General features: G+C 35.6%; 4 protein-coding genes across 5 annotated transcripts; 3 read left to right on the top strand and 1 right to left on the bottom strand.

Moving 5' to 3' along the window:
* Positions 1–571: 571 nt before the first annotated feature.
* Positions 572–7,786, top strand: LOC132041345 (E3 ubiquitin-protein ligase WAV3-like). 2 transcript variants are annotated; one of them, XM_059432078.1, is made up of 2 exons: positions 572–905; positions 4,625–7,786. In XM_059432078.1, exons 1-2 carry the CDS (start codon positions 741–743, stop codon positions 6,569–6,571), a joined length of 2,112 nt encoding a protein of 703 aa, XP_059288061.1. In that variant the 5' UTR covers positions 572–740; the 3' UTR covers positions 6,572–7,786. The 2 variants fall into 2 exon arrangements, with proteins under 2 accessions (XP_059288061.1, XP_059288063.1); XM_059432080.1 differs by lacking the exon at positions 572–905 and adding an exon at positions 3,624–4,028.
* LOC132041375 (photosystem I reaction center subunit III, chloroplastic-like) lies at positions 7,582–9,152 on the top strand. The gene is made up of 2 exons (XM_059432089.1): positions 7,582–8,048; positions 8,749–9,152. The coding sequence occupies exons 1-2, from the start codon at positions 7,675–7,677 to the stop codon at positions 9,056–9,058; spliced, it is 684 nt and encodes a 227-aa protein (XP_059288072.1). The 5' UTR covers positions 7,582–7,674; the 3' UTR covers positions 9,059–9,152.
* A 1,770-nt stretch (positions 9,153–10,922) lies between these two features.
* LOC132041369 (photosystem I reaction center subunit III, chloroplastic-like) lies at positions 10,923–12,350 on the top strand. Its single transcript, XM_059432084.1, has 2 exons — positions 10,923–11,398; positions 11,957–12,350. Exons 1-2 carry the CDS (start codon positions 11,022–11,024, stop codon positions 12,264–12,266), a joined length of 687 nt encoding a protein of 228 aa, XP_059288067.1. The 5' UTR covers positions 10,923–11,021; the 3' UTR covers positions 12,267–12,350.
* LOC132041381 (LOB domain-containing protein 4-like) lies at positions 12,100–17,746 on the bottom strand. The gene is made up of 2 exons (XM_059432094.1): positions 17,346–17,746; positions 12,100–13,518 (listed from the first exon to the last, which is right to left on the bottom strand). The coding sequence occupies exons 1-2, from the start codon at positions 17,514–17,516 to the stop codon at positions 13,204–13,206; spliced, it is 486 nt and encodes a 161-aa protein (XP_059288077.1). The 5' UTR covers positions 17,517–17,746; the 3' UTR covers positions 12,100–13,203.
* Between the last annotated feature and the right edge of the window lie 2,945 nt (positions 17,747–20,691).

The following is a 20,691-nucleotide window of genomic DNA, read 5'->3' as shown; positions in this document are numbered from 1 at the left end:
CCGCCGTATCATACTTGTCTATTCAAATAATTAAAAGGGAAAATTCTTTTCATTATGGCTCAATACATACATGTAGTTGCCAGAATATTTCATCTTTTACGCTCGAACTATTTCATGTTCTAATTAAATAACCCAACTTCTAATAATGTGTTTCAATTAGACACTTATAGTTCAATTTTAAAATATTTTTTACGTGTGTTTCATTTGTCTATTATTTAGTTAAGTTAATCACATAAATGCGTTATGTCCTTTACTTATACGCGTTCGTCTCAATAAGTCGTAAAATCACAGTTGAAGGAGATGACATATTTTATGTGACTAACTTAATTACTTATTAGACAAATGAAAAAATACACAAAAATTACAAATTTGAAATGAAAATGTCTTCCAATTTAATCACTTTATTAGAATTTAAGTTGTCTAATTATAATATAACTTAATTCGAGTGTCTAAATGAAACATTCTAAAGACTAGCTATGTGTTAATTAAGTCTTTTAATATTCTCAAATTCTAACTCCTCTCTTTGATCTCTCTCTCTCTCTCTCTCTAATCAGACATACTCAGCCATATCATACCTGTCTTTTCAATCCCACATTTAAAAGAAGAAAATTCTATTTACTATTCTCAAATCCAAAACTCCTCTTTTTTTCTAGTATTTCTTTCTCTCTTCTTCTTCTCTAACAATTCACGTTCATTCATACACAAACAAACCCAAACCCTAACATCAATCAATTCCAAAAATGTCAGGAACATGGAGCAAACTCCAGAAAACGCTGTCGTTTAGACAACCACCAAAATCTCCTCCTTCCTCCGATTCCAAATCTCGGCCGCCCTCCGCCGCTTCATCTTCCTCCACTTTCTCCCGTTTCTCTAGAAGCTTCAGTAGCGCCACCCGATCCTCTAAGGTCCGTTCTCTTTTATAATTATAATATTCTTCTCCTTTTTCTTTATTTTTACCTTATAACAACAACAACAAATCCCGTATAGTCCCACCAGGCGAGGTCTGAGGAAGATAGAGTGTACGCAAACCTTAACACTATATCTATAGTCATATTTACATTTTAAAAAATGAAAATTCTCGTCCTTTTTTTCTTTATTTTTGTGTGTTTGTCGGTTATTTTTGTCGCCGGTGTATTTGATTGTTATCGGAAGTCGGTTATTATCGGTGATGACAGCTGGTTTTTTTTAACCATAGCGAAAGGTGAGCAGAAAAATGTTCTTTGCCATAAATGGAATATGAAAGGAGAATTTTTCTGGACAAAACTGCCTTTCATGATTTTGCGATATTTACGGCTACTTAACGTTATTTGGGGATCTGAGTAAGGGTAAAAGTGGAAATTTAGTTTTTTAAATTTTATCACGTTTGTTTGGCTAGATCAGAATCAGTGAATAAATAAACAATGGGAAAATCCAGCTTTACAAGGTTTTTGGATGACGAATGCATTGGGTGATTTACTATACTGCCCTTTGCTTTGTTATCAACGCCCTTTTTGTAGAGGTCAAAAAGGTTATTTTGTATCGTCGAAAGAGTTGAAAGCAGAAAAAGTTGACCTTTCTTGGCTTTCCGTGCAGGATTTCTCTAAGTTTTGACTTTGTGAAATCTCTTCTTTTTACTGTTAAAATAATGCTAGTGTACAACCACTATTATTTAAGGTACAAATCTTCTTCTTTTTACCTAATGATTGTCCTTTCACTTTAAACAAATCAAATTGTTTAACACTTTTACTCCCATCCATGTGACACTCTTTTTCTCCCAAACGGATTTCTATAATTAGTTTTAATTTAACTTCGAATTTACTCCATCCGGTTCAAAAAAAGTGTTCATCTTAATTCACCAAATTCCAATTTTTATTTAATTAGGGATAATTTAGTTAAATTAACTATTTTTGCTTAGAAATTAGTATTTTCTTAAGAGATGTCTGAAATGACTAAGTGGACACTCTTTTTGAACCGAAGGAGTATCATTTTATCTTTAAAATGATTTATAATCACACAACTACTATGACTTATTTTGGACCACAAATTTCAGAAGTTTTCCTTCTTAAATTCTGTGCCAGTCAAACACCCATGTATAAAATGGAACCGAGAGAGTACTAATTTTATTTTGTGATTATATTTCTCTCTTCTTTTTTGAAATTTTACATTAGAGGTGGATTATTTATGGGGTAGCTGGGAATTATGATGAATTCAGCTTTTGACAAATTGGGGATCTTTTATTGTTGGTTAATAAGATCTTATTGACAACTTCTTACGCCAGCTATGTGTGTTTCCATGTCTTATTAAGGGGTTGGATAAAATTGGACCTGTTCTGAAATCTAGTATTATAATTGGCAATAGCTTAGACGTAACAATAATTGACTTTGCTACCTATAAAAAGATTATTTCCCTACACAATAATTGACTTTGCTCCCTCGTCCCAATTTATGTAAAGGTGATTCACTGACCACAAAGTTTAAGAATGAAATCCATAAATAAGTTATAGATACTTGTCTGGGCTATATTTCACATCAAGGGTAAAATGAAAAGTTAAATTTAAATTGTTACTAAATATAGATATGTGACCATTCTTCTTGGGACATGACTGAAAAAGAGAGTGTCACATAAATTTGGACGGCGGGAGTATGATATTAGTTTTCGACGAAATGCAGCAGTATTAGTACTTTTTCTGAACCTAGTAAAACAAGTTTCATGTTAAAGAATGAGATTAGGAGCTGTTCTAATTCCTTTTACACTGGACAATTGTGACCTGGACTAGTATGTTGGTTTTTAATAAATTTTGAACTGGTTTCTAGTTTACTCATTCATTGTTTTTGGACTAGCAAACGTCTTTATTAGGACCTATTCTTAGCAACCAGAATAGTGTTCATGTACTCCATAAGGACTTGGCGGGGTCGGCATTTTAATGCACCACGTGATACAATTTATTGATAGTTCTTTGCTCAAAGAACTCAACCTAACACTGCGCAATATTATTTGCAGATTGTTATCATTACAACCTGACTTTAAGTAACTTAAGACCAAGACATAGAGTGTGTTTGGTACGCAGGAAAATGTTTTCCATTTTTCCTAGAAAATGTTTTCTTGGAAAACAAGTGGGTTTCTTACCTATTTTCTAATGTTTGGTATGTAAGCAAGAAAATATTATCCTAAGAGCATTTATATGTAATCTACCAAAATACTATAGGGTGGGATGGGTCGGGAGTGGGTGTTCGGGGGTAATGGGGGTGGGATGATAAGTGGGTGGGAGTTGGAGGCGTTGGGTGGGTGGGGAGGAGACAATAAACTTGAAATATCACTTATGGACTTGTTTTCCCTATTTTTATTAGGGAAGTCATTTTCCTCATTTTTAAGAAACTTGTTTTCCTAGAGAAAATATTTTCCAAGACATTTTGACTAACCAAACATGGGAAAAGTGGAAAACATTTTCCAGAAAATGTTTTCCTTCGTACCAAACACACCCATAGTTATCTGATTTATTTACATCATGAAATGATGATTCCTAGCAAGTCATCAGTTGTTCCTTTACACCAGCAATTTGTTTTTTTTTTTTTTTTTTTTTTTAACCAAGAGTTGATGAATTCCATGCAACTAAGCTATGGTTACAATTTTCTTCTAAAAAAATTTTTTTTGGCTAAATGCGTAGGATTAATATTTAATTTTTATCAGTAATTTGTTTGGTAAATTTTCACTAGATGACCTCATGTATATTTACTCAAAAGTCCATAGTGTTTACACAATTGACGTTATTTTGGTCAATTTTCTTAAAGTTTAGCACTCCCATAACCAATAATTCCAAAAGCCTATTCTAACAATCACTTAAGTTGGTCAATGAAGTCCATGTTCTCGTTTTTGTGACTTGAAATGATATATACAGTCGGTAACCGTGTGCGAGTGGCTCATCTGTTTCCCATAAAAAGCCCAATGGCTCTGGAAAATCTTTTACTATTATAAATATTTTCTGTGAATGCATGGTTGAAGCAGGTTTACTGTTCTAACCATGAACATCGCACTGGTAGCAAAGGTTGCAAGTAAGCACTTATGTCTTTACATGATTGCTTGTAACTTCTTTAGTTTTTTAAATAAGAAATTCTCTATTTCCCTTTTTCTGGATAATGGTTTAGTTCGGCCAGTGTGCCAGCACCTTGATTAATTTACTGCATACTTACTGCCTTCCGCTAACACAAGTATTTGGTAACTTTGCACACCAAGACTATGAAAGATGATAAGAAATCATCGAGTGTTTTTATCGCAACTAAGATTCGAACTCTAGTCTCTTAGAGCTTTCCCACTTGACCGCAACATCACACCCTTAGATGCAAGTTCACTATTATCTGCTTTAACTTAGCTTTTCTTTGCCGTTGTTTCATGTATACCATTTTATAGATTCAAATTTCCGTGCTTCGGAGAACCTGCTGTTCGAAATGTCCACAGAATTTTGAAATTTACTGCTTCTTTCAATTGTTTGGTTGAGTGGATATACCTACAGCGTCATCATTTTTGTTAAGTTAAATGAGTAGTGACTAGGGACCTGTGATTATGTATTGCTCATTGAGCATGTATATATTTATTGACTGATTACAATATTCTAATTGTAACTTGCCACGTTATTTTATTTTGATTGCAGAGAACATGTGCTATTTGCCTTGGGAGTATGAAACCAGGAAATGGTCAGGCCATATTCACTGCTGAATGCTCCCACTCATTTCACTTCAGCTGCATTGCCAACAGTGTTAAGCATGGAAACTACCTCTGCCCCATCTGCAGATGCAAATGGAAAGAGATTCCTCTCATGTCATCCTTCAGTACTGATGCAAACATTAATAATGCAGGGCGGACTCGTGTCTCTCCCCTTGAAGATAATTACCTTGACAATATTCCTCGTGTTCCACCACCCGTGTCTCTGCCCCTTCCTGAGCCCCTTCACTTCTCTGATGATGAACCTCTTCCCAGCATCACTGTGGATCAGACCTCCTCCCCTTCCAATGTTCATCCAGGGAGCGTAGTCTTGAAAGCTTTTCCAGAATATTCTGCAGTTGCTGCTTCTAATACTCTGTCAAGATTTGCTGTACTTGTTGGAGTAAGGGCACCCCCACTTGCTGACAATGCTCGGCAGAGAGAGCGCGCACCTATTGACCTGGTCACAGTTCTAGATATTAGTGGCAGCATGGCTGGATCAAAATTGACTCTCCTGAAGCAAGCCGTTTGTTTTGTCATAGATAACTTGGGGCCTTCTGACCGTCTAGCTATTGTTACCTTTTCATCGGGAGCTCAAAGAAACTTTCTCTTGCGAAGGATGACAGAGCAAGGGCGTAGAGAGGCTGCACAGGCTGTCAATGCCATTTCAGCAAATGGTGGGACGAATATTGTGGAAGGACTAAAGAAGGGGGTTCGAGTTCTTGAAGAAAGACGCGAAAGGAACCCAGTTGCAAGCATTGTTCTCTTGTCAGATGGGAGAGACACTTATAACGGGGATAATGCCAACCAACGGCGGAGTCATCAGGACCGCAGATCCTCAAATGCAACCTCAGGTCCCGACTTTCTGAATCTATTGCCTTCTGCCATTTGTCCTCGCAATAGAGAAGCACTAGCAGCAGACCAGCTGCCAACTTTCCATGTACATACGTTTGGGTTTGGTGTAGACCATGATTCCTCTGCTATGCATGCTATCTCAGATGCATCAGGTGGTACATTTTCATTCATTGAGACTGTTGGAACTATTCAAGATGCCTTTGCAATGTGTATTGGTGGTCTACTCAGTGTGGTAGCCCAGGAACTAAAGCTTACTGTTAGGTCAGCATCTCATGGAGTGGATATTGGATCCATTCCGTCAGGAAGATATGCAAGTGAAATATCTGAACACGGAAAGCAAGGTGTAATAAACATTGGGAACCTCTATGCAGATGAGGAAAAAGAATTCCTCGTCTACTTGTCTGTTCCCTCGGCTGAAATTAATGAAAGTGCAACAAAGACATCTCTGTTGCAAATTACATGTAGTTACAAGAATAACTCATCCGAAGAAATGGTCAGCGTAGAGGGTGAGACAGTTGAGATACGTCGGCCGCCTGTGCTGTCTCCTACAGATGCTGTAATAAGTCGCGAGGTTGATAGGCAGATAAACAGGCTGGCAGTAGCAGAAGCCATTGCAGAGGCACAACAGATGGCAGAAATGGGAAATCTTGAGGGTGCTCAAGCCGTGCTAGCTAACAGAAGAGCCTCTCTTCTGTCTTCTGTATCTGCCCAAGCAGGTGATGCTCTTTGTAGCTGGCTTGACACTGAACTGACTGAAATCAGAGACAGGATGGCAAGCAGGGAACGCTATGAACAAACAGGAAGAGCGTATGTCCTCTCGGGTTTGAGCTCACATTCTTGGCAAAGAGCCACAACTAGAGGAGACACAACAACACAAATAATACTGCAAGGTGGTAGCTCTAGCAATAGTGGAGCTCTCGGCTATGAAACTCCATCTATGGTCAACATGATCTCAAAGTCACAGAACCTAAGTCTTGTTAATAATCGTGTAGAACAAGTTCCGCGCCCCAACAAGACATGCAACTTAACTCCCAAATCTTAGTAAACATTTCTAACCTCATTTGTTCTCAGTGTGATAGGAAATGCCACAACAACACTCTTCTAGTGATAAAATTCTGTGGCATTTGACTACTATACTTTCTTTGGTACTTTTGTTCCATTTGTTTTTTTCTCTCTTAGTTCTCCATAGCTGGATCATTTGCAAATGAGATTCTTTTAGTTTGCCATCTCTACAGATTGTAATAGTATGTTAGAGGTAACCGCTTGTCTGCTGACCTTCCTTTCTTTTAACAACGTGCCTTTATTACTTCTGGCTGAAAAATTATTGCTAATTAGTCAAACCTTCAAACAATATAAATGCATATGTCGGACAGTTTTGTTTTAAGTAAGATTTACTTTTCAAAGTTTGCTTTTTGCTTTTCCATTACTTGTGCATACCTCATTGAACAATATACTTCTCCCTCTGTTTCATGGGAAGTTATAGAGTTTAACAAAGTAAATAATACTTTTGAATCTTATGACTGTGGCAAAATGTCCTTAAATCTTATGGTCTTAAACATGTCACGTGGAATATTAGAGTTAAAGAGTTACTACTGAGCATAAAATTAAAGTTCTTTTTCTTAAAAAGATTAAGAAGGAGCTATCAATGTTCCAATCACTTGTTTTATCTTCAGACCACGCAAGGGGCAAAAAGATGTTGTCAGGTGTCATATGTTTCCTTTATTCTTCCCAATTCATTGTAATTTCTGACTCGGAATTTTAATTCTTCTCTTTGTAATTTCCAATTCTCAAATTCCCCATTCAAGAGTTTTCACTAAAACAGGTTCCAAATTTTTCCTTGCAAAAGAAATTCCAAATATGTGGAGTCCACACGAAAAGAGGCGTATCTGTATCTGTTATCCCTGGTTCTTACTCTTCCTGTATCTCAGATAACGTTTCAGAGAATCTCTAAATCTAACAAAATCCGACTCAATTATCCAATCAGATCCCTCCACCTAAGCTCCCCTTCAACTCCTTATCCTCTCCCCTCTTCACGAATCCTTTCTTACACAAATTCTAAAAACCATACCTTTACTCTCCACACTCCAAATCTCCTTCTTCTTCCTCTCTATTTTTCTACCAGTTTCTTGGAAAATAGAGAACACCATGTCTCTCACTATTCCTTCAAATCTTTCAAAACCCATTGCAACATCTAAGGCTAGCTCTCAGTTTAGCACAAAACCAAGAACTTCAACCATAGTGTGCTCTTCAAACCAAGCCCCTTCGAATTCAACAGAGGAAAGTTCTTCTTCTTTAAAGGCATTCTCAGCAGCACTTGCTTTGTCTTCTGTTCTGTTGTCAGCACCTGTGCTTCCTGCTTCTGCTGACATCTCTGGGCTCACACCTTGCAAGGATTCAAAGCAGTTTGCTAAGCGAGAGAAGCAATCAATCAAGAAGCTTGAGAGTTCTCTAAAACTCTATGCACCTGATAGTGCTCCTGCACTTGCTATTAAGGCCACTGTTGAGAAAACCAAGCGCAGGTTTGTCTTGGTTTCCTCGTTCTTCAAAATTTTTCAGGAATCTTGAATGGTCCTTTTTTCTTAATATTTGCTAAATTTTCCTTGCGTGGGCAATCATTTTCTATTAATCCTTTTCTTACACTTATATGGAAGCATTTGATTGTGTAAGAAAATTCCCCTTCTTTTTTGGGAAAAAAAGGGACTTTCTGCACATAAAAGGAGTATTCTCAGAATTGAGGTCTTAAACATGTAAGTACATTTTATAGTTATGATGACATAAGAAGCTTAAAATTAAAGAGTATCAACATATAAAAATGTATTTTCTTTTTTACAAATACACCTCCGGGATATGCGTTAGCACCCTTGGTAGGCACTCTAGAACCTGACAAAAGCTCATGAAAATCCGAGTCAGCTAATCCTCCATTTGACCCGACCAGAAGTATGGATAACGAGACCATCTTTAGAACCTTCTCACGTCTGTCCCTATGGGAGCAGAGAAAGAGCTAAAAGCATTTTTTACATATGAAAGCACCAAGTACATTTGCTTATGAAAGAAGAACAACTAAATCTGTAACACATTTTCAACATGTCCTTGCATTAGTCTTCGACATAGACTAGGAAACATAACCCTTGATACATGAGTCCATGTTTGAGAGAGCCGAAACTTTTATATATAAGCTATAAATTGGTACTTATTCCAAGCATAAAATTGGGTTTGCAGGTTTGACAACTATGGAAAACAAGGACTATTGTGTGGATCAGATGGACTGCCACATTTGATAGTGAGTGGAGACCAAAGGCATTGGGGAGAGTTCATCACACCTGGCATCCTCTTTTTGTACATTGCTGGTTGGATCGGGTGGGTTGGAAGGAGCTACTTGATTGCAGTAAGGGATGAAAAGAAACCAACAATGAAGGAAATCATCATTGATGTTCCTTTGGCTAACAGGCTCGTCTGGAGAGGTTTTAGCTGGCCAGTTGCTGCTTACAGAGAGTTCTTGAATGGAGAACTCATTGACCCTAATGTCTAATTTTGATTTCTCCTGTTTAGTTTTCTCTTGTTGGAGATTCGTGGAATTATACTTTCACTTGTTTATATCAATGAAGGAATGTGAATTTCCAGTACCATGTGTGGCTAGATCTTGTGTTTGATGATTGCTAGTGTTCTATGTGTTCTGTTTTTTGTATGATTAGTTGGAATAACGTTTGGGTTTTGTCAAGGAACAATGGAAATTGCCCTCCCACGTTCTCGCAGTTGGCAAGGTGATGAGACATTTGAAAAGTGCCTCTGTTAATGTTAACACATATAATAATTTATTTTGAGTGTGCTCTCTCTTAGATGAGAGTCATTCATTTCAATATGGTATCACAGTAGATAGAGGTTTTAGAGCTCAAATATCACTGCCACACAGAAAACAAGAATATAAATATATTTTACATGTTCAATCCATGAAAAAGAATCAGGTCGACATATAGGGGTGTGCATAATTCAGGACAGACACAGCAGGAGAGCCCTCTGTGACTTACAGCTCAAAGTTGAGGAAAAAATAGTATGGATTCCCGGAAAGGGAAATATATCATTCTGGCACGATAACTGAACAAAAATGAGACGCCTCACAAAAATGGGACGCCTCTGTAGTCATTTACCCAATGGAGTAAAAACCCAGAAATATCCTGCTTAAGGAGAGTACTTAACACTAGCTCTTGGCACTGGCAAGTTCTCAGTAGCCTCAGCGTGGGAGCTAGTAAGACACAAGAAAAAACAATCAAGTATGGATACGCAAATATGGCAAAAACAAGTATCATTCAAGATTGACATTTATTACATGGGGAGCTTTACATGACAGGCTTCCAAAGCAAGTTAGAGGACTCATCCAGCTCGATAAATGGGAATTGGTATCCTTTCGAATTAGGCAATTGAAAGCAACAGAGATAAACTTTAAGACACCTTAAGCTTAGTGATCTGTACATAGTTACTTGTTTACACGTTTTCCCTCATTTCTAATTACTTAACTAAGTAGAGGTTGGTCCACCCAATCACTCATAGTTGATTAGAGGGTAAGGTAATGTGCCCCCTCTACATTTGTTTTGTTCTTTATGAGTTAACATTAAAGTGGTATATTGAATTTTAAAAAAAAAAAAAAAAAATTGCATTCACAGTTCAAATTTTTATAGACAACTAACTTCCTGTCAATTCTCAAAATGGTGAAGATTTGTTATGGTTTCTTTTAATTCTGCCACCCAGCCAACCCTCAAGACAAACAAGAAAGTTAGTACTACTTTTTTTCTAAATTGAAAAAATCGAAGTCACCGAATTGAATGAACTGAAGGATATCTTTATACAAATAGCCGGCTATATTTACTATTTATTTTTTATAATATACATAAATGATACGCTCATTATACACGTTTATCCACATATTATACAGAAATTATACTCCATTACATATTATACATCCGCATGCTACTTTTATTTTCAGTGATTGGGTGCACGGCTATTTAGGTTAATTCTTCTTCATTTAACGCATGGACTCATTGAATCCGTTGGACTGGTCTACGTTTAAATCCATATGGAAATATGCTTTGGACTGGGATAACATAATTGGAGACCCAACTGTTTGGTGGGCTATTAGTAATGGATGTAGATTTGCCTTAGCCTCAAATGGCATGGCCATTTAGGTCCTCAGCATATGGCTCCAAAAGAAGCATATCTTTATCTGTTACATCCTTGGTTCTTGCTCTTCCACAGATAGATAAAAATTTCAGAAAATCTCCAAACTTCACAAAATCCAACTCAATTATCCAATCAAATCCCTCCACCTAAGCTCCCTTTAAACTCCATTTCCCTACCTTATCCTCTCCCTTCATCAACATTCTTCCACAAATTCTAAAACCATACCTACACTCTCCACACTCCAATCTCCTCCTTCTTCCTCTCTTTTTCTTGAAAATAACACCATCAAAAAAGAGAGGAAAAAAATAAAAGAAAACACCATGTCTCTTACAATTCCTACAAACCTTTCAAAACCCATTGCAACATCTAAGTTTAGCTCTCAGTTTAGCACAAAACCAAGAACTTCAACTATAGTATGCTCTTCAAACCAAACCCCTTATTCTAACTCAACAGAGGAAAGTTCTTCATCATTAAAGGCATTCTCAGCAGCACTTGCTTTGTCTTCCATTCTGTTGTCAGCACCTGTGCTTCCTGCTTCTGCTGACATCTCTGGGCTCACTCCTTGCAAGGATTCAAAGCAGTTTGCTAAGAGGGAGAAGCAATCAATCAAGAAGCTTGAGAGTTCTCTAAAACTCTATGCACCTGATAGTGCTCCTGCCCTTGCTATTAAGGCCACCGTTGAGAAAACTAAACGCAGGTTTGTCTTTGTTAGCATAAGTTATTTTCTCTCCGTCCTAATTTATATGACATTTTTTGAGTTTCAAACTAGGAAAATTTTCACTAACATTTTAAAACTTATCTTTTATCATATTGACATGAGAAGGATATAAACTTAGTACTCCCTCCGTCCCAATTTATGCGGCATCGTTTGACTTGACACAAGGTTTAAGAAAAAAATGAAACTTCTGAAATATGTGGTCTAAAACAAATCTTAAATTTGTGTAGTTATAAATCATTTGGTAAAAAGGAGAATTTTAAAGTTGAAGTTGTTTCTATTTAGTTATAGAAAGGTGGACGAAGTTTAAAAAAAAAAAAAGGGGTGCCACATAAATTGGGAAGAAGGGAGTAGTACTTTTTGTATAATTTTGAATTATTGAATTTTGAATTTTAATATATTGATGATCTAATCAAATTTGTTTCGAAAACTGGTTGAATTGGCTCTTAGTGAAAATGTCGCATAAATTGTGATGGAGGGAGCACTAATTAATTGTTTTTCATGCATAAATCATAGTGAATGATAAATTGGTTGTTGCAGGTTTGACAACTATGGGAAACAAGGACTGTTGTGTGGATCAGATGGATTGCCACACTTGATAGTGAGTGGAGACCAAAGGCACTGGGGTGAATTCATCACACCTGGAATCCTCTTCTTGTACATTGCTGGTTGGATTGGATGGGTTGGAAGAAGCTACTTGATTGCAGTAAGAGATGAAAAGAAGCCAACAATGAAGGAGATCATCATTGATGTTCCTTTGGCTAACAAGCTCGTCTGGAGAGGTTTCAGCTGGCCAGTTGCTGCTTACAGAGAGTTCTTGAATGGAGAACTCATCGACCCTAATGTCTAATTTAATTTTTTTTTTCTCATGCTGGAGACTCGAGGAATTGTAATTTCACTTGTTTATATTATGAAAGAATGTGGATTTCCTATACTACGTGGTGATTGCTAGGTTGTCTTCATAAATGCTATAAATCAAATATTTTAGTAATGAAGAAGTAAAATCGTACCATAACTTCCTCTATGTATTGAATAAAAGTATGCAGACTTCAGCGCAAACTTCTTTTACGATGGAAAAAATAAAAGGGATTCTAGTATAGCTAGTAAGTAGTATCTAGTGTAATCGAAGCTCGGAGGAGGATATAATGCAAGTGGATACGGAACATTAATGTTGAATGCATAAGTCTCACCGCCATACATAAATTATGTATGAGATGATTACATAATATTACATGGTTTAGAACAAAGAGAAGTTCTAATTTTGAGTCTCTCATCGTCATTCATTATCAAAAAGAATTGCGATATAGTAGGCTCATAATAAAGAAACCTCAGCAAACACGTGACAAGTCGTGTTGAAGACATAATTAAGTAACTGAAAGTGTACTATCTTTAATTAACAACTTAAATTTTACGACTAAATGTCCACGCAATTGACATACATAGATTTAGAGATGGTTTCGCAGCAAAATAAGACTGGGAGACAAAATCAACATATATAGGGATATCTTTCTTCCAACAAGTTTGGGACAATAGCACAATGTCCCCTTAAGAAAATTTTCCTATTACATAGTATTATAGTAGTTACATATTTACACAGTAACAAAGATGATATAATCTTTTCGGCCAAAAGGCCAACACCACTTGAAGGGTTTTGTATGCACTCATGCTAACACACCCCATGAAGGATTTGATTTCTTTCTAACACACTCATCACCTTTGCTCTTATAAGAAAAAGATATAGAGGCAAAAGGACACAGCATTTTTAAACTTAAAAAGACAAAACTCATCTAATATGGCCACATGGGCTCATTGAAGCCATTGGACTGTTCTGCATCCAAATCCATATCGAAATATCCATTGGGCTGTGAGCCCATAATGGGAGACCCACTATTTGGTGGGCTATTAGTAATGGATGTTGATTGTCTTAGCCTTAATTGGACCACCTCAGCTTGGGTCATGGCTAGTTGGGTTCGTAGCATATCTATCTGATGTTGAAGAGATGATATTGCCCCAACACATCCATAAACTGGATCTCTAACTCTAGCATTAGCTTCATATACCATGCTACTCACTGCATCTCCCCTCTTGTGCTCTGGCAGTTCCTGCAATTTTCACCATTTGACTTGAAGTTTAATCAACTTAATCCAAATTTCGCTAGAAATGTAAATCATGAACTTACAGACGTTGAACTAGATATATTATGAGAAAAATAATGATGTAGAAGAAAATAATAAAGGATTCTCTGTTGTGACACTGTTATAGACTAATTGAAAGAGATATCGCGTAATTTTCCATTATGGAGACAAATTGTGGAGAGGGTTTGATGTGTCCCAGCTCATCCAGTAACATGTCCAAAACCTCGTACACAGCAGGTCCATAAATTTATCCAAAAAGGTAAAATTTTCATTGGTTGTCTCTTTTTGAGACAGTTTAACAAACTTTGACTTTTAATCTTGAATTGTCCATAGGACAAGCAAAGTCAAAAGTCAAGATCATCCATTTCCAAAGTCACTTTATGTAATTTCCGGACAAAAGAACACTACTTATCAATTACTTATCATTCGCAGCTATAACGTGCTTTGTTATAAAGTTGGATTATAATGGCAGAAACCCAATGGGCTTACTAATTAGATTGGCAGGCTAATTAATGGGCTTGGCTTTTGAGGACCTAAGAGAATATTGACTCCCAAGAGTATGTCATATTGACATCATTTTTGTGTCATAATATTTTCTGAAAATAACTAATGGAGTGTTACTCGAAAAAAGATGAAGGGAAAAAGGAAAAAGAGAAAGAGAAAGAGAAATCACCTTTTTTTTAAAGGTCAAACCAGAGAAGTCTTTAATTATGGCTAAGAGGTGATATGTGACTATCAACATATATTTGTGGTCAAAAGAACATAAGTGAGTGTGTTTTTCTTGAAGTAAGTTGAATCTTTCGGCCTTTAATTGTTAAAATAGCAGACCATTTAACAACCCAAGAAATTTTATGAGAAATGACGACAGGAAAAACTTCACGTGTCCACCTTGATAGTAACAGAATTCATATTTGATGCATAAGTTAGACATATTTCTTCACAATAAATAAATAAATAAAGGGAAAAGGGTTAAAAATATCCCTCTGCTTTGGAAAAAGGACTAAAAATATCCTCCGAACTTATTTTGAGTCAAAAATACCCCTTCCGTTATTAAACTTTTCAACCATACTCCACTTTAAACAGAAATATCCAACCCCCACCCCACCCCCCCCCCCCCCAAATACCCTTTTTTTTTTACCCGACCCAAAAGTATTAACCACTTATTAACCAAACAATACCCATATTGGTTGTTTTAACACATTTCTGTATGTGGGTACTTATCAAGATTTGATTTTTTGATGTCAGTATGCTAAATAAGCAAATGGGTCGTAGCCACTATTGGCCACTCAACATAAACAAACAAAAAACGCTTCGCAGCAGAAACAGTTGGAATCGCAACAATTACCAACACATTTAAAGTAATCGACCATAATCAATCTCCTCAAACTCTCTGAGTCCCTCTCCGCATTCCAACGGTGTTGCACTGAACTATAACTACACATTGGTTCCTCCCGTACCTCAATCGACTCCTCCTCAATGCTACTTTCCACTCTCAAATACAACTAATAACGATTCTTTAAGCTGCCTCATCACTGCCGGCAACGGCACTCCCTTTAATATGGGAACCGTCACTTCTCTCTCTCTCCCCCTCTCTCTAATGCCGATGAAGGGATGTTTACGTTTGGGTATTGTTTGGTTGATCAGGGTTAATATTTTATTGGGTCAGGTAAAAAAAAAAAGGGGTATGTTTGGATATTTCTATTAAAAGAGGGGTATGTTTGAAAAGTTTAATAACGGAATGTTTGAAAAGTTTAATAACGGGAGGAGTATTTTTGATCCAAAATAAGTTCGAAAGATATTTTTAACCCTTTTTTTCAAAGTAGAGGAATATTTTTGACCCTTTTCCCATAAATAAATTATAGAGAAAGAAAACAGTTAGACAATGGAATTTATGGCTCCAAATATGATCTCCAAAATGTTCCAGCTACCATTATTTTCTTGATTAGATTAAATAATATCTAGGGTTTTATGTGGGACCATAAACATAGACTACTTATAACTTTTTCCAGATTTAACAAATCAAACAGTTTTTCAACTAACAAACGTACATCTTCGTTCCCCCCTCCAACGACTCCACAACTTGTGCATAATAAAGCTTATGCCGACTAATTAATATGCCGACTAATTACATGATTACAAATAATATCAAAGTGAAATTTTTATAAACCCTTAACCATATATTTTTTTCTTTTTTCGTAATAAAGCATGAAATTAGACCACACCGAAGTGGTGAATAAAGTTCAATTCCAGTCTGAGTCACAAATGTGTTCATCAACAAGATCATACAATTATTCTTTATAGAAAGTATCTCTTGCTTCTTCTCTTTCTACTGCCAAAATAGGGTCCAGAAAAGCTGAAACTTGAGAAATAAAAGGTCGTTTTGTTAAATACTACTCCCTCTCTCCCAAACAGATTGTTCTCATTTTCTTTTTAGTCTGTTCCAAAAAGATTGTTCCCTTTTTATATTTAGAAATAATTTAATTTTATGAGATGATTTACAACCACACAAATATTTAAGGTTTGTATTGGACCACACATTTCATAAGTCTTCCTTTATTTCTTAAACTTTCAGAAGTCAAAAGAGGACAATTTTTTTGGGACGGAGGAAGTATATATTTTAAGAAAATATATGCATATACAAGAAAATATGACCAAAATAAACTTATAAGGTTCAAATGTTAACTTGAAAAGAAAGAAATCGGTAGTAGTCTATTGGTTTTCTTATGCGAATGTTTGGCACATTTTATCAGTGGAGGGACAGATATGGTTAGAATTGCGACTACTTTTTATACCGTGGACTCAACCATGAAGGGTATTTGGCGCACTTTAAGAAAGAGTATATAATTTAGGATAATTAATTAAGCGAATTAGGGTCGACAAACATAGAAACTATATGTACTTGGAGAAAATGAATTAGCATTATTCAGGATTAAAAAAAAAAAAAGTTTGATTTTTTATCATGTATATTTGTCTGTTATGCTTATATTTAGATCCTACTTTTTGGATTTTATTGCATGTGGTCATATGTTAACTACATTATCTTTCTATTAGCATGTTCAGACCAAGTGCATGTAACTTCTGTATGCAATATTTAACTAAGCTAGTCTTTAGATCCATCTCATGTTCACTACTACGTACAACACACCAAAAGAAGCTTTTTGTGGCAATATATTTTCCTTTTAGCAGCAACAGTTATTGCCACAAAAACATTTACTAGTAATTGGTTAATGTCATTAGATCCAAGGTCGCTAAAGCCTTTAACGGCCTTTATTATTAGGGCTAAAGTTTGGTATCGCCGGTAATAATTGATTCTAGAATATAATTAGAGGCAATTTAGTTATTGCCGCAAACTAATTGCCGCTAAAAGCATATTTTGTTGTAGTGGTATTATGCTAAATCGTGTTTAGCCACTATATATCCTTCATCACCCAAAAAACAAAGGAAAAGAAAGAAGGAAAAAAAAAAAAAAAAAGGCAGCTCAATGGACAAATCTAGCACCCAGTGCTCATGTAGCTTCAAAGGAGTGTAATGTAAGAAGCCTACACTAACGCAAGCATCAAAATCACTGATTCCACGGTTAGAACTATAGGCCACACAGAGAAAATCCCATAAACACAAGATAGGGAAGGTGTTGAATTGAAGAAGATATATAGTCATCTTGTGCATGAGGAATGTATATATCTAGGCACTAGACATAATTAGTGGAGATCAAGATTTTCCATTTTCTTTTGAAAACGATTGCATATTAAAGTTGGAAAATAAAATAAGACATATAGAAAGTGGAGAAAGTTAACCTGTAACATCTTGCTGACATTACTAGCACCAAAAACCTTATGAACATTGGCAAACTTGTGGGGTTCATCAGCAGGGAAATAAGGTGCAAATACACAGTCATGCCCGCATCTTCTTCTCAATAACTTGCAAGCTGCACATGGTGAGCTGCTATTCTTCCCACATTCCTTCATTTTGCTGCCTTTCTTAATAATAATATTAATTATAGTATGCTGTTTGACACTTCTTGAAGGAGAGAGACATAAAGGTAAATTAAAGAACTTGACTAGCTAGGTTAAGGGTTGGTATGTATATATAGAAAGAAAGAAAATCTGGAGAAAAAGAATAGGAATGGAAAAGGGAAGGCAGGTGGGATATAGAAGGTGATGGTTTTTTATGCATGCTAAGAGGAACTATGCTAATTCAAGGGATTATTTTATTAGCGTCTGATTTATATACATCAAAACTCAATATATCTTTACATGTTGTATCAGATAACTTATTATATTTTATGTTATTATTTTATTTATTATGAATAAATTACGTAATATTTTTTTAAATAATTAAATAGTGTAAAGTATATTTATATTGTTGGTACAAACTTATTGGAAAGAGGATGCGTGAGGGTCCCAAAGTTGGAAGTCTACAAATTTTGGTCTAACTGATTAAAAGCATTTTCTCCTGATAAGACAAGTTTTGGCGCCATCCCTTTCTTTTTCTTTTTTCAAAAATTCTTTTTACATTTCCTCGTCCCAATTTTAAACTTCAAGCTTAGCACATACCTTTCTCACTATTTAAATGGAAAAGTTGAAAAGAAATTTAAGAGTTCTGTGGGGTTGCCCATGTAGCTGCTTACTTTTCTGCTTAAAACAATATTAAGTGTTACTGTACATTATTATGAGTCAATTGAATAATTTATGCATTGAATTCAAATCCCAAGTTCTTTTCTTTTTAATATTTGGTGCTATTTTCCAGTTTTACTTTCTATTAAGAAGTGGTCGAGAAATTTAATAAACAAAACGAGGAAGCAATATAATCTGTTATATTATTTTTCTTTTTAAGGTTGCTCAGAAACGGAAAAAAAGAAGGGGGAGAATCCTTTATTTGAGAACTAGATATAAAGGAAAGAAAAAGTAAGGTTTCAGAAGTTCTCCTTTTCTTGTTTGGTTTGCAAAGAGGAAAAAGTAAAGTAACTAATGTAGAACGAAGTAATTGCTAGGTCTACTTCTTTAGTTAAATGAATAGAAAAATAACTTCCTTTCACACCTATTTTTTATTATTGTAACAACATACATTAATTCCTCTAATTTAAATTCGTGTCACATAAGACCAATTAAGCTAGAGAGAAACATTGTCTATTATTAGAAATTTCTTTATTCTTAGTGTTCGAACTCGAAATTTTTATTAGTGGTGCAAGGATGTCATCCATCCCACCATGCCTCCGATTAGAGGTCGATCTAGAAGGGCAAAAGGGTTTCATTTGACTCCGTTACTGGATAGGTTAATTTTTATATATGTAGGTTTTTTTTTATATATTACAGTAAATATAAAACGTTGAACCTCTAAATTTTGCCTTTGCCGTTAGCCCGTTACCCATTTTGACCACTTAACTTTCTTTTCAGTCCTTTCTTCGGCTAAGTTACTTTCCTTTCTTTCCCGACAAAGTGTGAGTTCAAAAATGAAATTGATGTTTTTCCTTGGAAGAAATATAACTCGAAGTATCATGCCCATTTAGAGGAAGCTTACAAATTAAAGTCAGATAAATACTGCCAAAGACTATAATAATGTACAACGTACTATAATTTTAGTTGACTGATTCCTTTTGCATGCTTCTTGCAACTACAGTACTTGACATGTTTCCTCAATTTGAATTTTTGGAAATAGTAGTGGCATCTTTCTTGTCTTTCTCGAATGTAAATGGATGACTTTTATAATTTGGACTCTTTGGTTATAGATCCAATGCACATGTTTAATAAGAATCAAAAGAATCATGCTCCTTTGATTTATGTTTCACGCATCGTTTGTTCTCCATGTGTTATCTACAAACATTCAACCCCACCCATTAACAAAAAACTACAAAAGATATTAAACAGAGCAAATAAAAAGGAACCAAACATGGAAATAAAAGGATATCCCATAAAATTTCAACTCTTACCAAATAATACTGTGATTTGCAAAAATTATTTAGGATTACAGTTCCATGCCTTGAGAAGACAAATTATCGAAATTTTAGTTTTAAGATACTCTAGGTTCAAAATTTATAAGAACAAATTTGGTTTTAGAAGTACTATTTTTGTTCAAACTCGGTTGGCTTTCCCTTTCGTTTTTATATTCACATTGATTACTCTTGGGGAAAAAGTTGTGCATGTTTCACATTGATATTTTACACGACTAAGGATCTATCCAAAGTTATACCCGATTTTCGCGTATAGGATAGACCAAGTTACTTTACCTGTTCGAAGCTAGCGTTTGCGAAATAATAAAGGACATGAAAGTCGGAACACAATATTTTTACATGTAAACGACCCGGCCCACAAAGATGAAAAATCCACGACCTACATCTCTGCAGGATTTTTCCCAAAACTCCACTACAACTGTGAACCTATGCAAATTCAGATTACAAACTCTGTAATCTAGGAACTAACTCTAATTCCTATCTCAATAATCTCCCCTATACTATTGAGCCCACTTCATGTTGCCCTTAACTTGAAGCTAAATTTGACAAACGTTTATGTCTATGACAATTGCTTCTAGGAAAGCTGGTAAGGTACAGCTCGATAAAACAATCCTAATACAAGATTTTAGAATTGAAGACCGTAACACATAACTCTATGAAACAGGTTCTTCAATCTTCTTCGTTGTATCAGGCTGCACTTCAGGAATCAGAACTCTTACTTATATATATATATATATATATATAGCTTTTCGTGTGCACCAAGTTGGTTGAACACAAACCCTACACTATGAGGCCCATTATGAGAATTAGGGTTTGAGTTGACTTAGGTTTCTTACATTCACGCGGCTTCAGTATTCCTTTAGGAGTTTGAAGTGTATCTAGATAATAATGGCAAGAAATCCTGTAACTTGTCCCCCAATTGCTTATCTCATAGAATCTTTTTATTTCAAGAGTTTTACTCGCAGCAGGACTTTGAGCTGGAACACGTTCATTGACCAGGTTCAAGCACATGATTCATGCACCTTATCTTGCATTTGTTACGGAGATGGAACATGTTCAAGACCCGGTTCATTCGCCTTGTTCATTTACTTTGTCAATCATCAAAACGTACATGTTCTGGTGCCAACACACATTGATTTGTCTTCCATTAATATTTGATATAATCTTACCCCGTCATTAGGAAAAAGGTGTCA

The sequence above is a fragment of the Lycium ferocissimum genome, chromosome 2, assembly GCF_029784015.1.
Source record: "Lycium ferocissimum isolate CSIRO_LF1 chromosome 2, AGI_CSIRO_Lferr_CH_V1, whole genome shotgun sequence".
NCBI classification, from domain to species: Eukaryota; Viridiplantae; Streptophyta; class Magnoliopsida; order Solanales; family Solanaceae; genus Lycium; species Lycium ferocissimum.
This window is presented reverse-complemented; position numbering and strand designations above follow the sequence as displayed.

What these genes read in the sequence shown, in the direction of transcription:
- LOC132041345 (XM_059432078.1), top strand. Translation starts at nt 741, where the DNA reads ATGTCAGGAACATGGAGCAAACTCCAGAAAACGCTGTCGTTTAGACAA. An exon ending in GCGCCACCCGATCCTCTAAG is followed by an intron (nt 906 to 4,624) that starts GTCCGTTCTCTT and finishes TTTTGATTGCAG; the next exon opens with AGAACATGTGCTATTTGCCT.
- LOC132041375 (XM_059432089.1), top strand. Translation starts at nt 7,675, where the DNA reads ATGTCTCTCACTATTCCTTCAAATCTTTCAAAACCCATTGCAACATCT. An exon ending in GTTGAGAAAACCAAGCGCAG is followed by an intron (nt 8,049 to 8,748) that starts GTTTGTCTTGGT and finishes TTGGGTTTGCAG; the next exon opens with GTTTGACAACTATGGAAAAC.
- LOC132041369 (XM_059432084.1), top strand. Translation starts at nt 11,022, where the DNA reads ATGTCTCTTACAATTCCTACAAACCTTTCAAAACCCATTGCAACATCT. An exon ending in GTTGAGAAAACTAAACGCAG is followed by an intron (nt 11,399 to 11,956) that starts GTTTGTCTTTGT and finishes TGGTTGTTGCAG; the next exon opens with GTTTGACAACTATGGGAAAC.
- LOC132041381 (XM_059432094.1), bottom strand. Translation starts at nt 17,516, where the DNA reads ATGAAGGAATGTGGGAAGAATAGCAGCTCACCATGTGCAGCTTGCAAG. An exon ending in ATGTCAGCAAGATGTTACAG is followed by an intron (nt 13,519 to 17,345) that starts GTTAACTTTCTC and finishes TGAAAATTGCAG; the next exon opens with GAACTGCCAGAGCACAAGAG.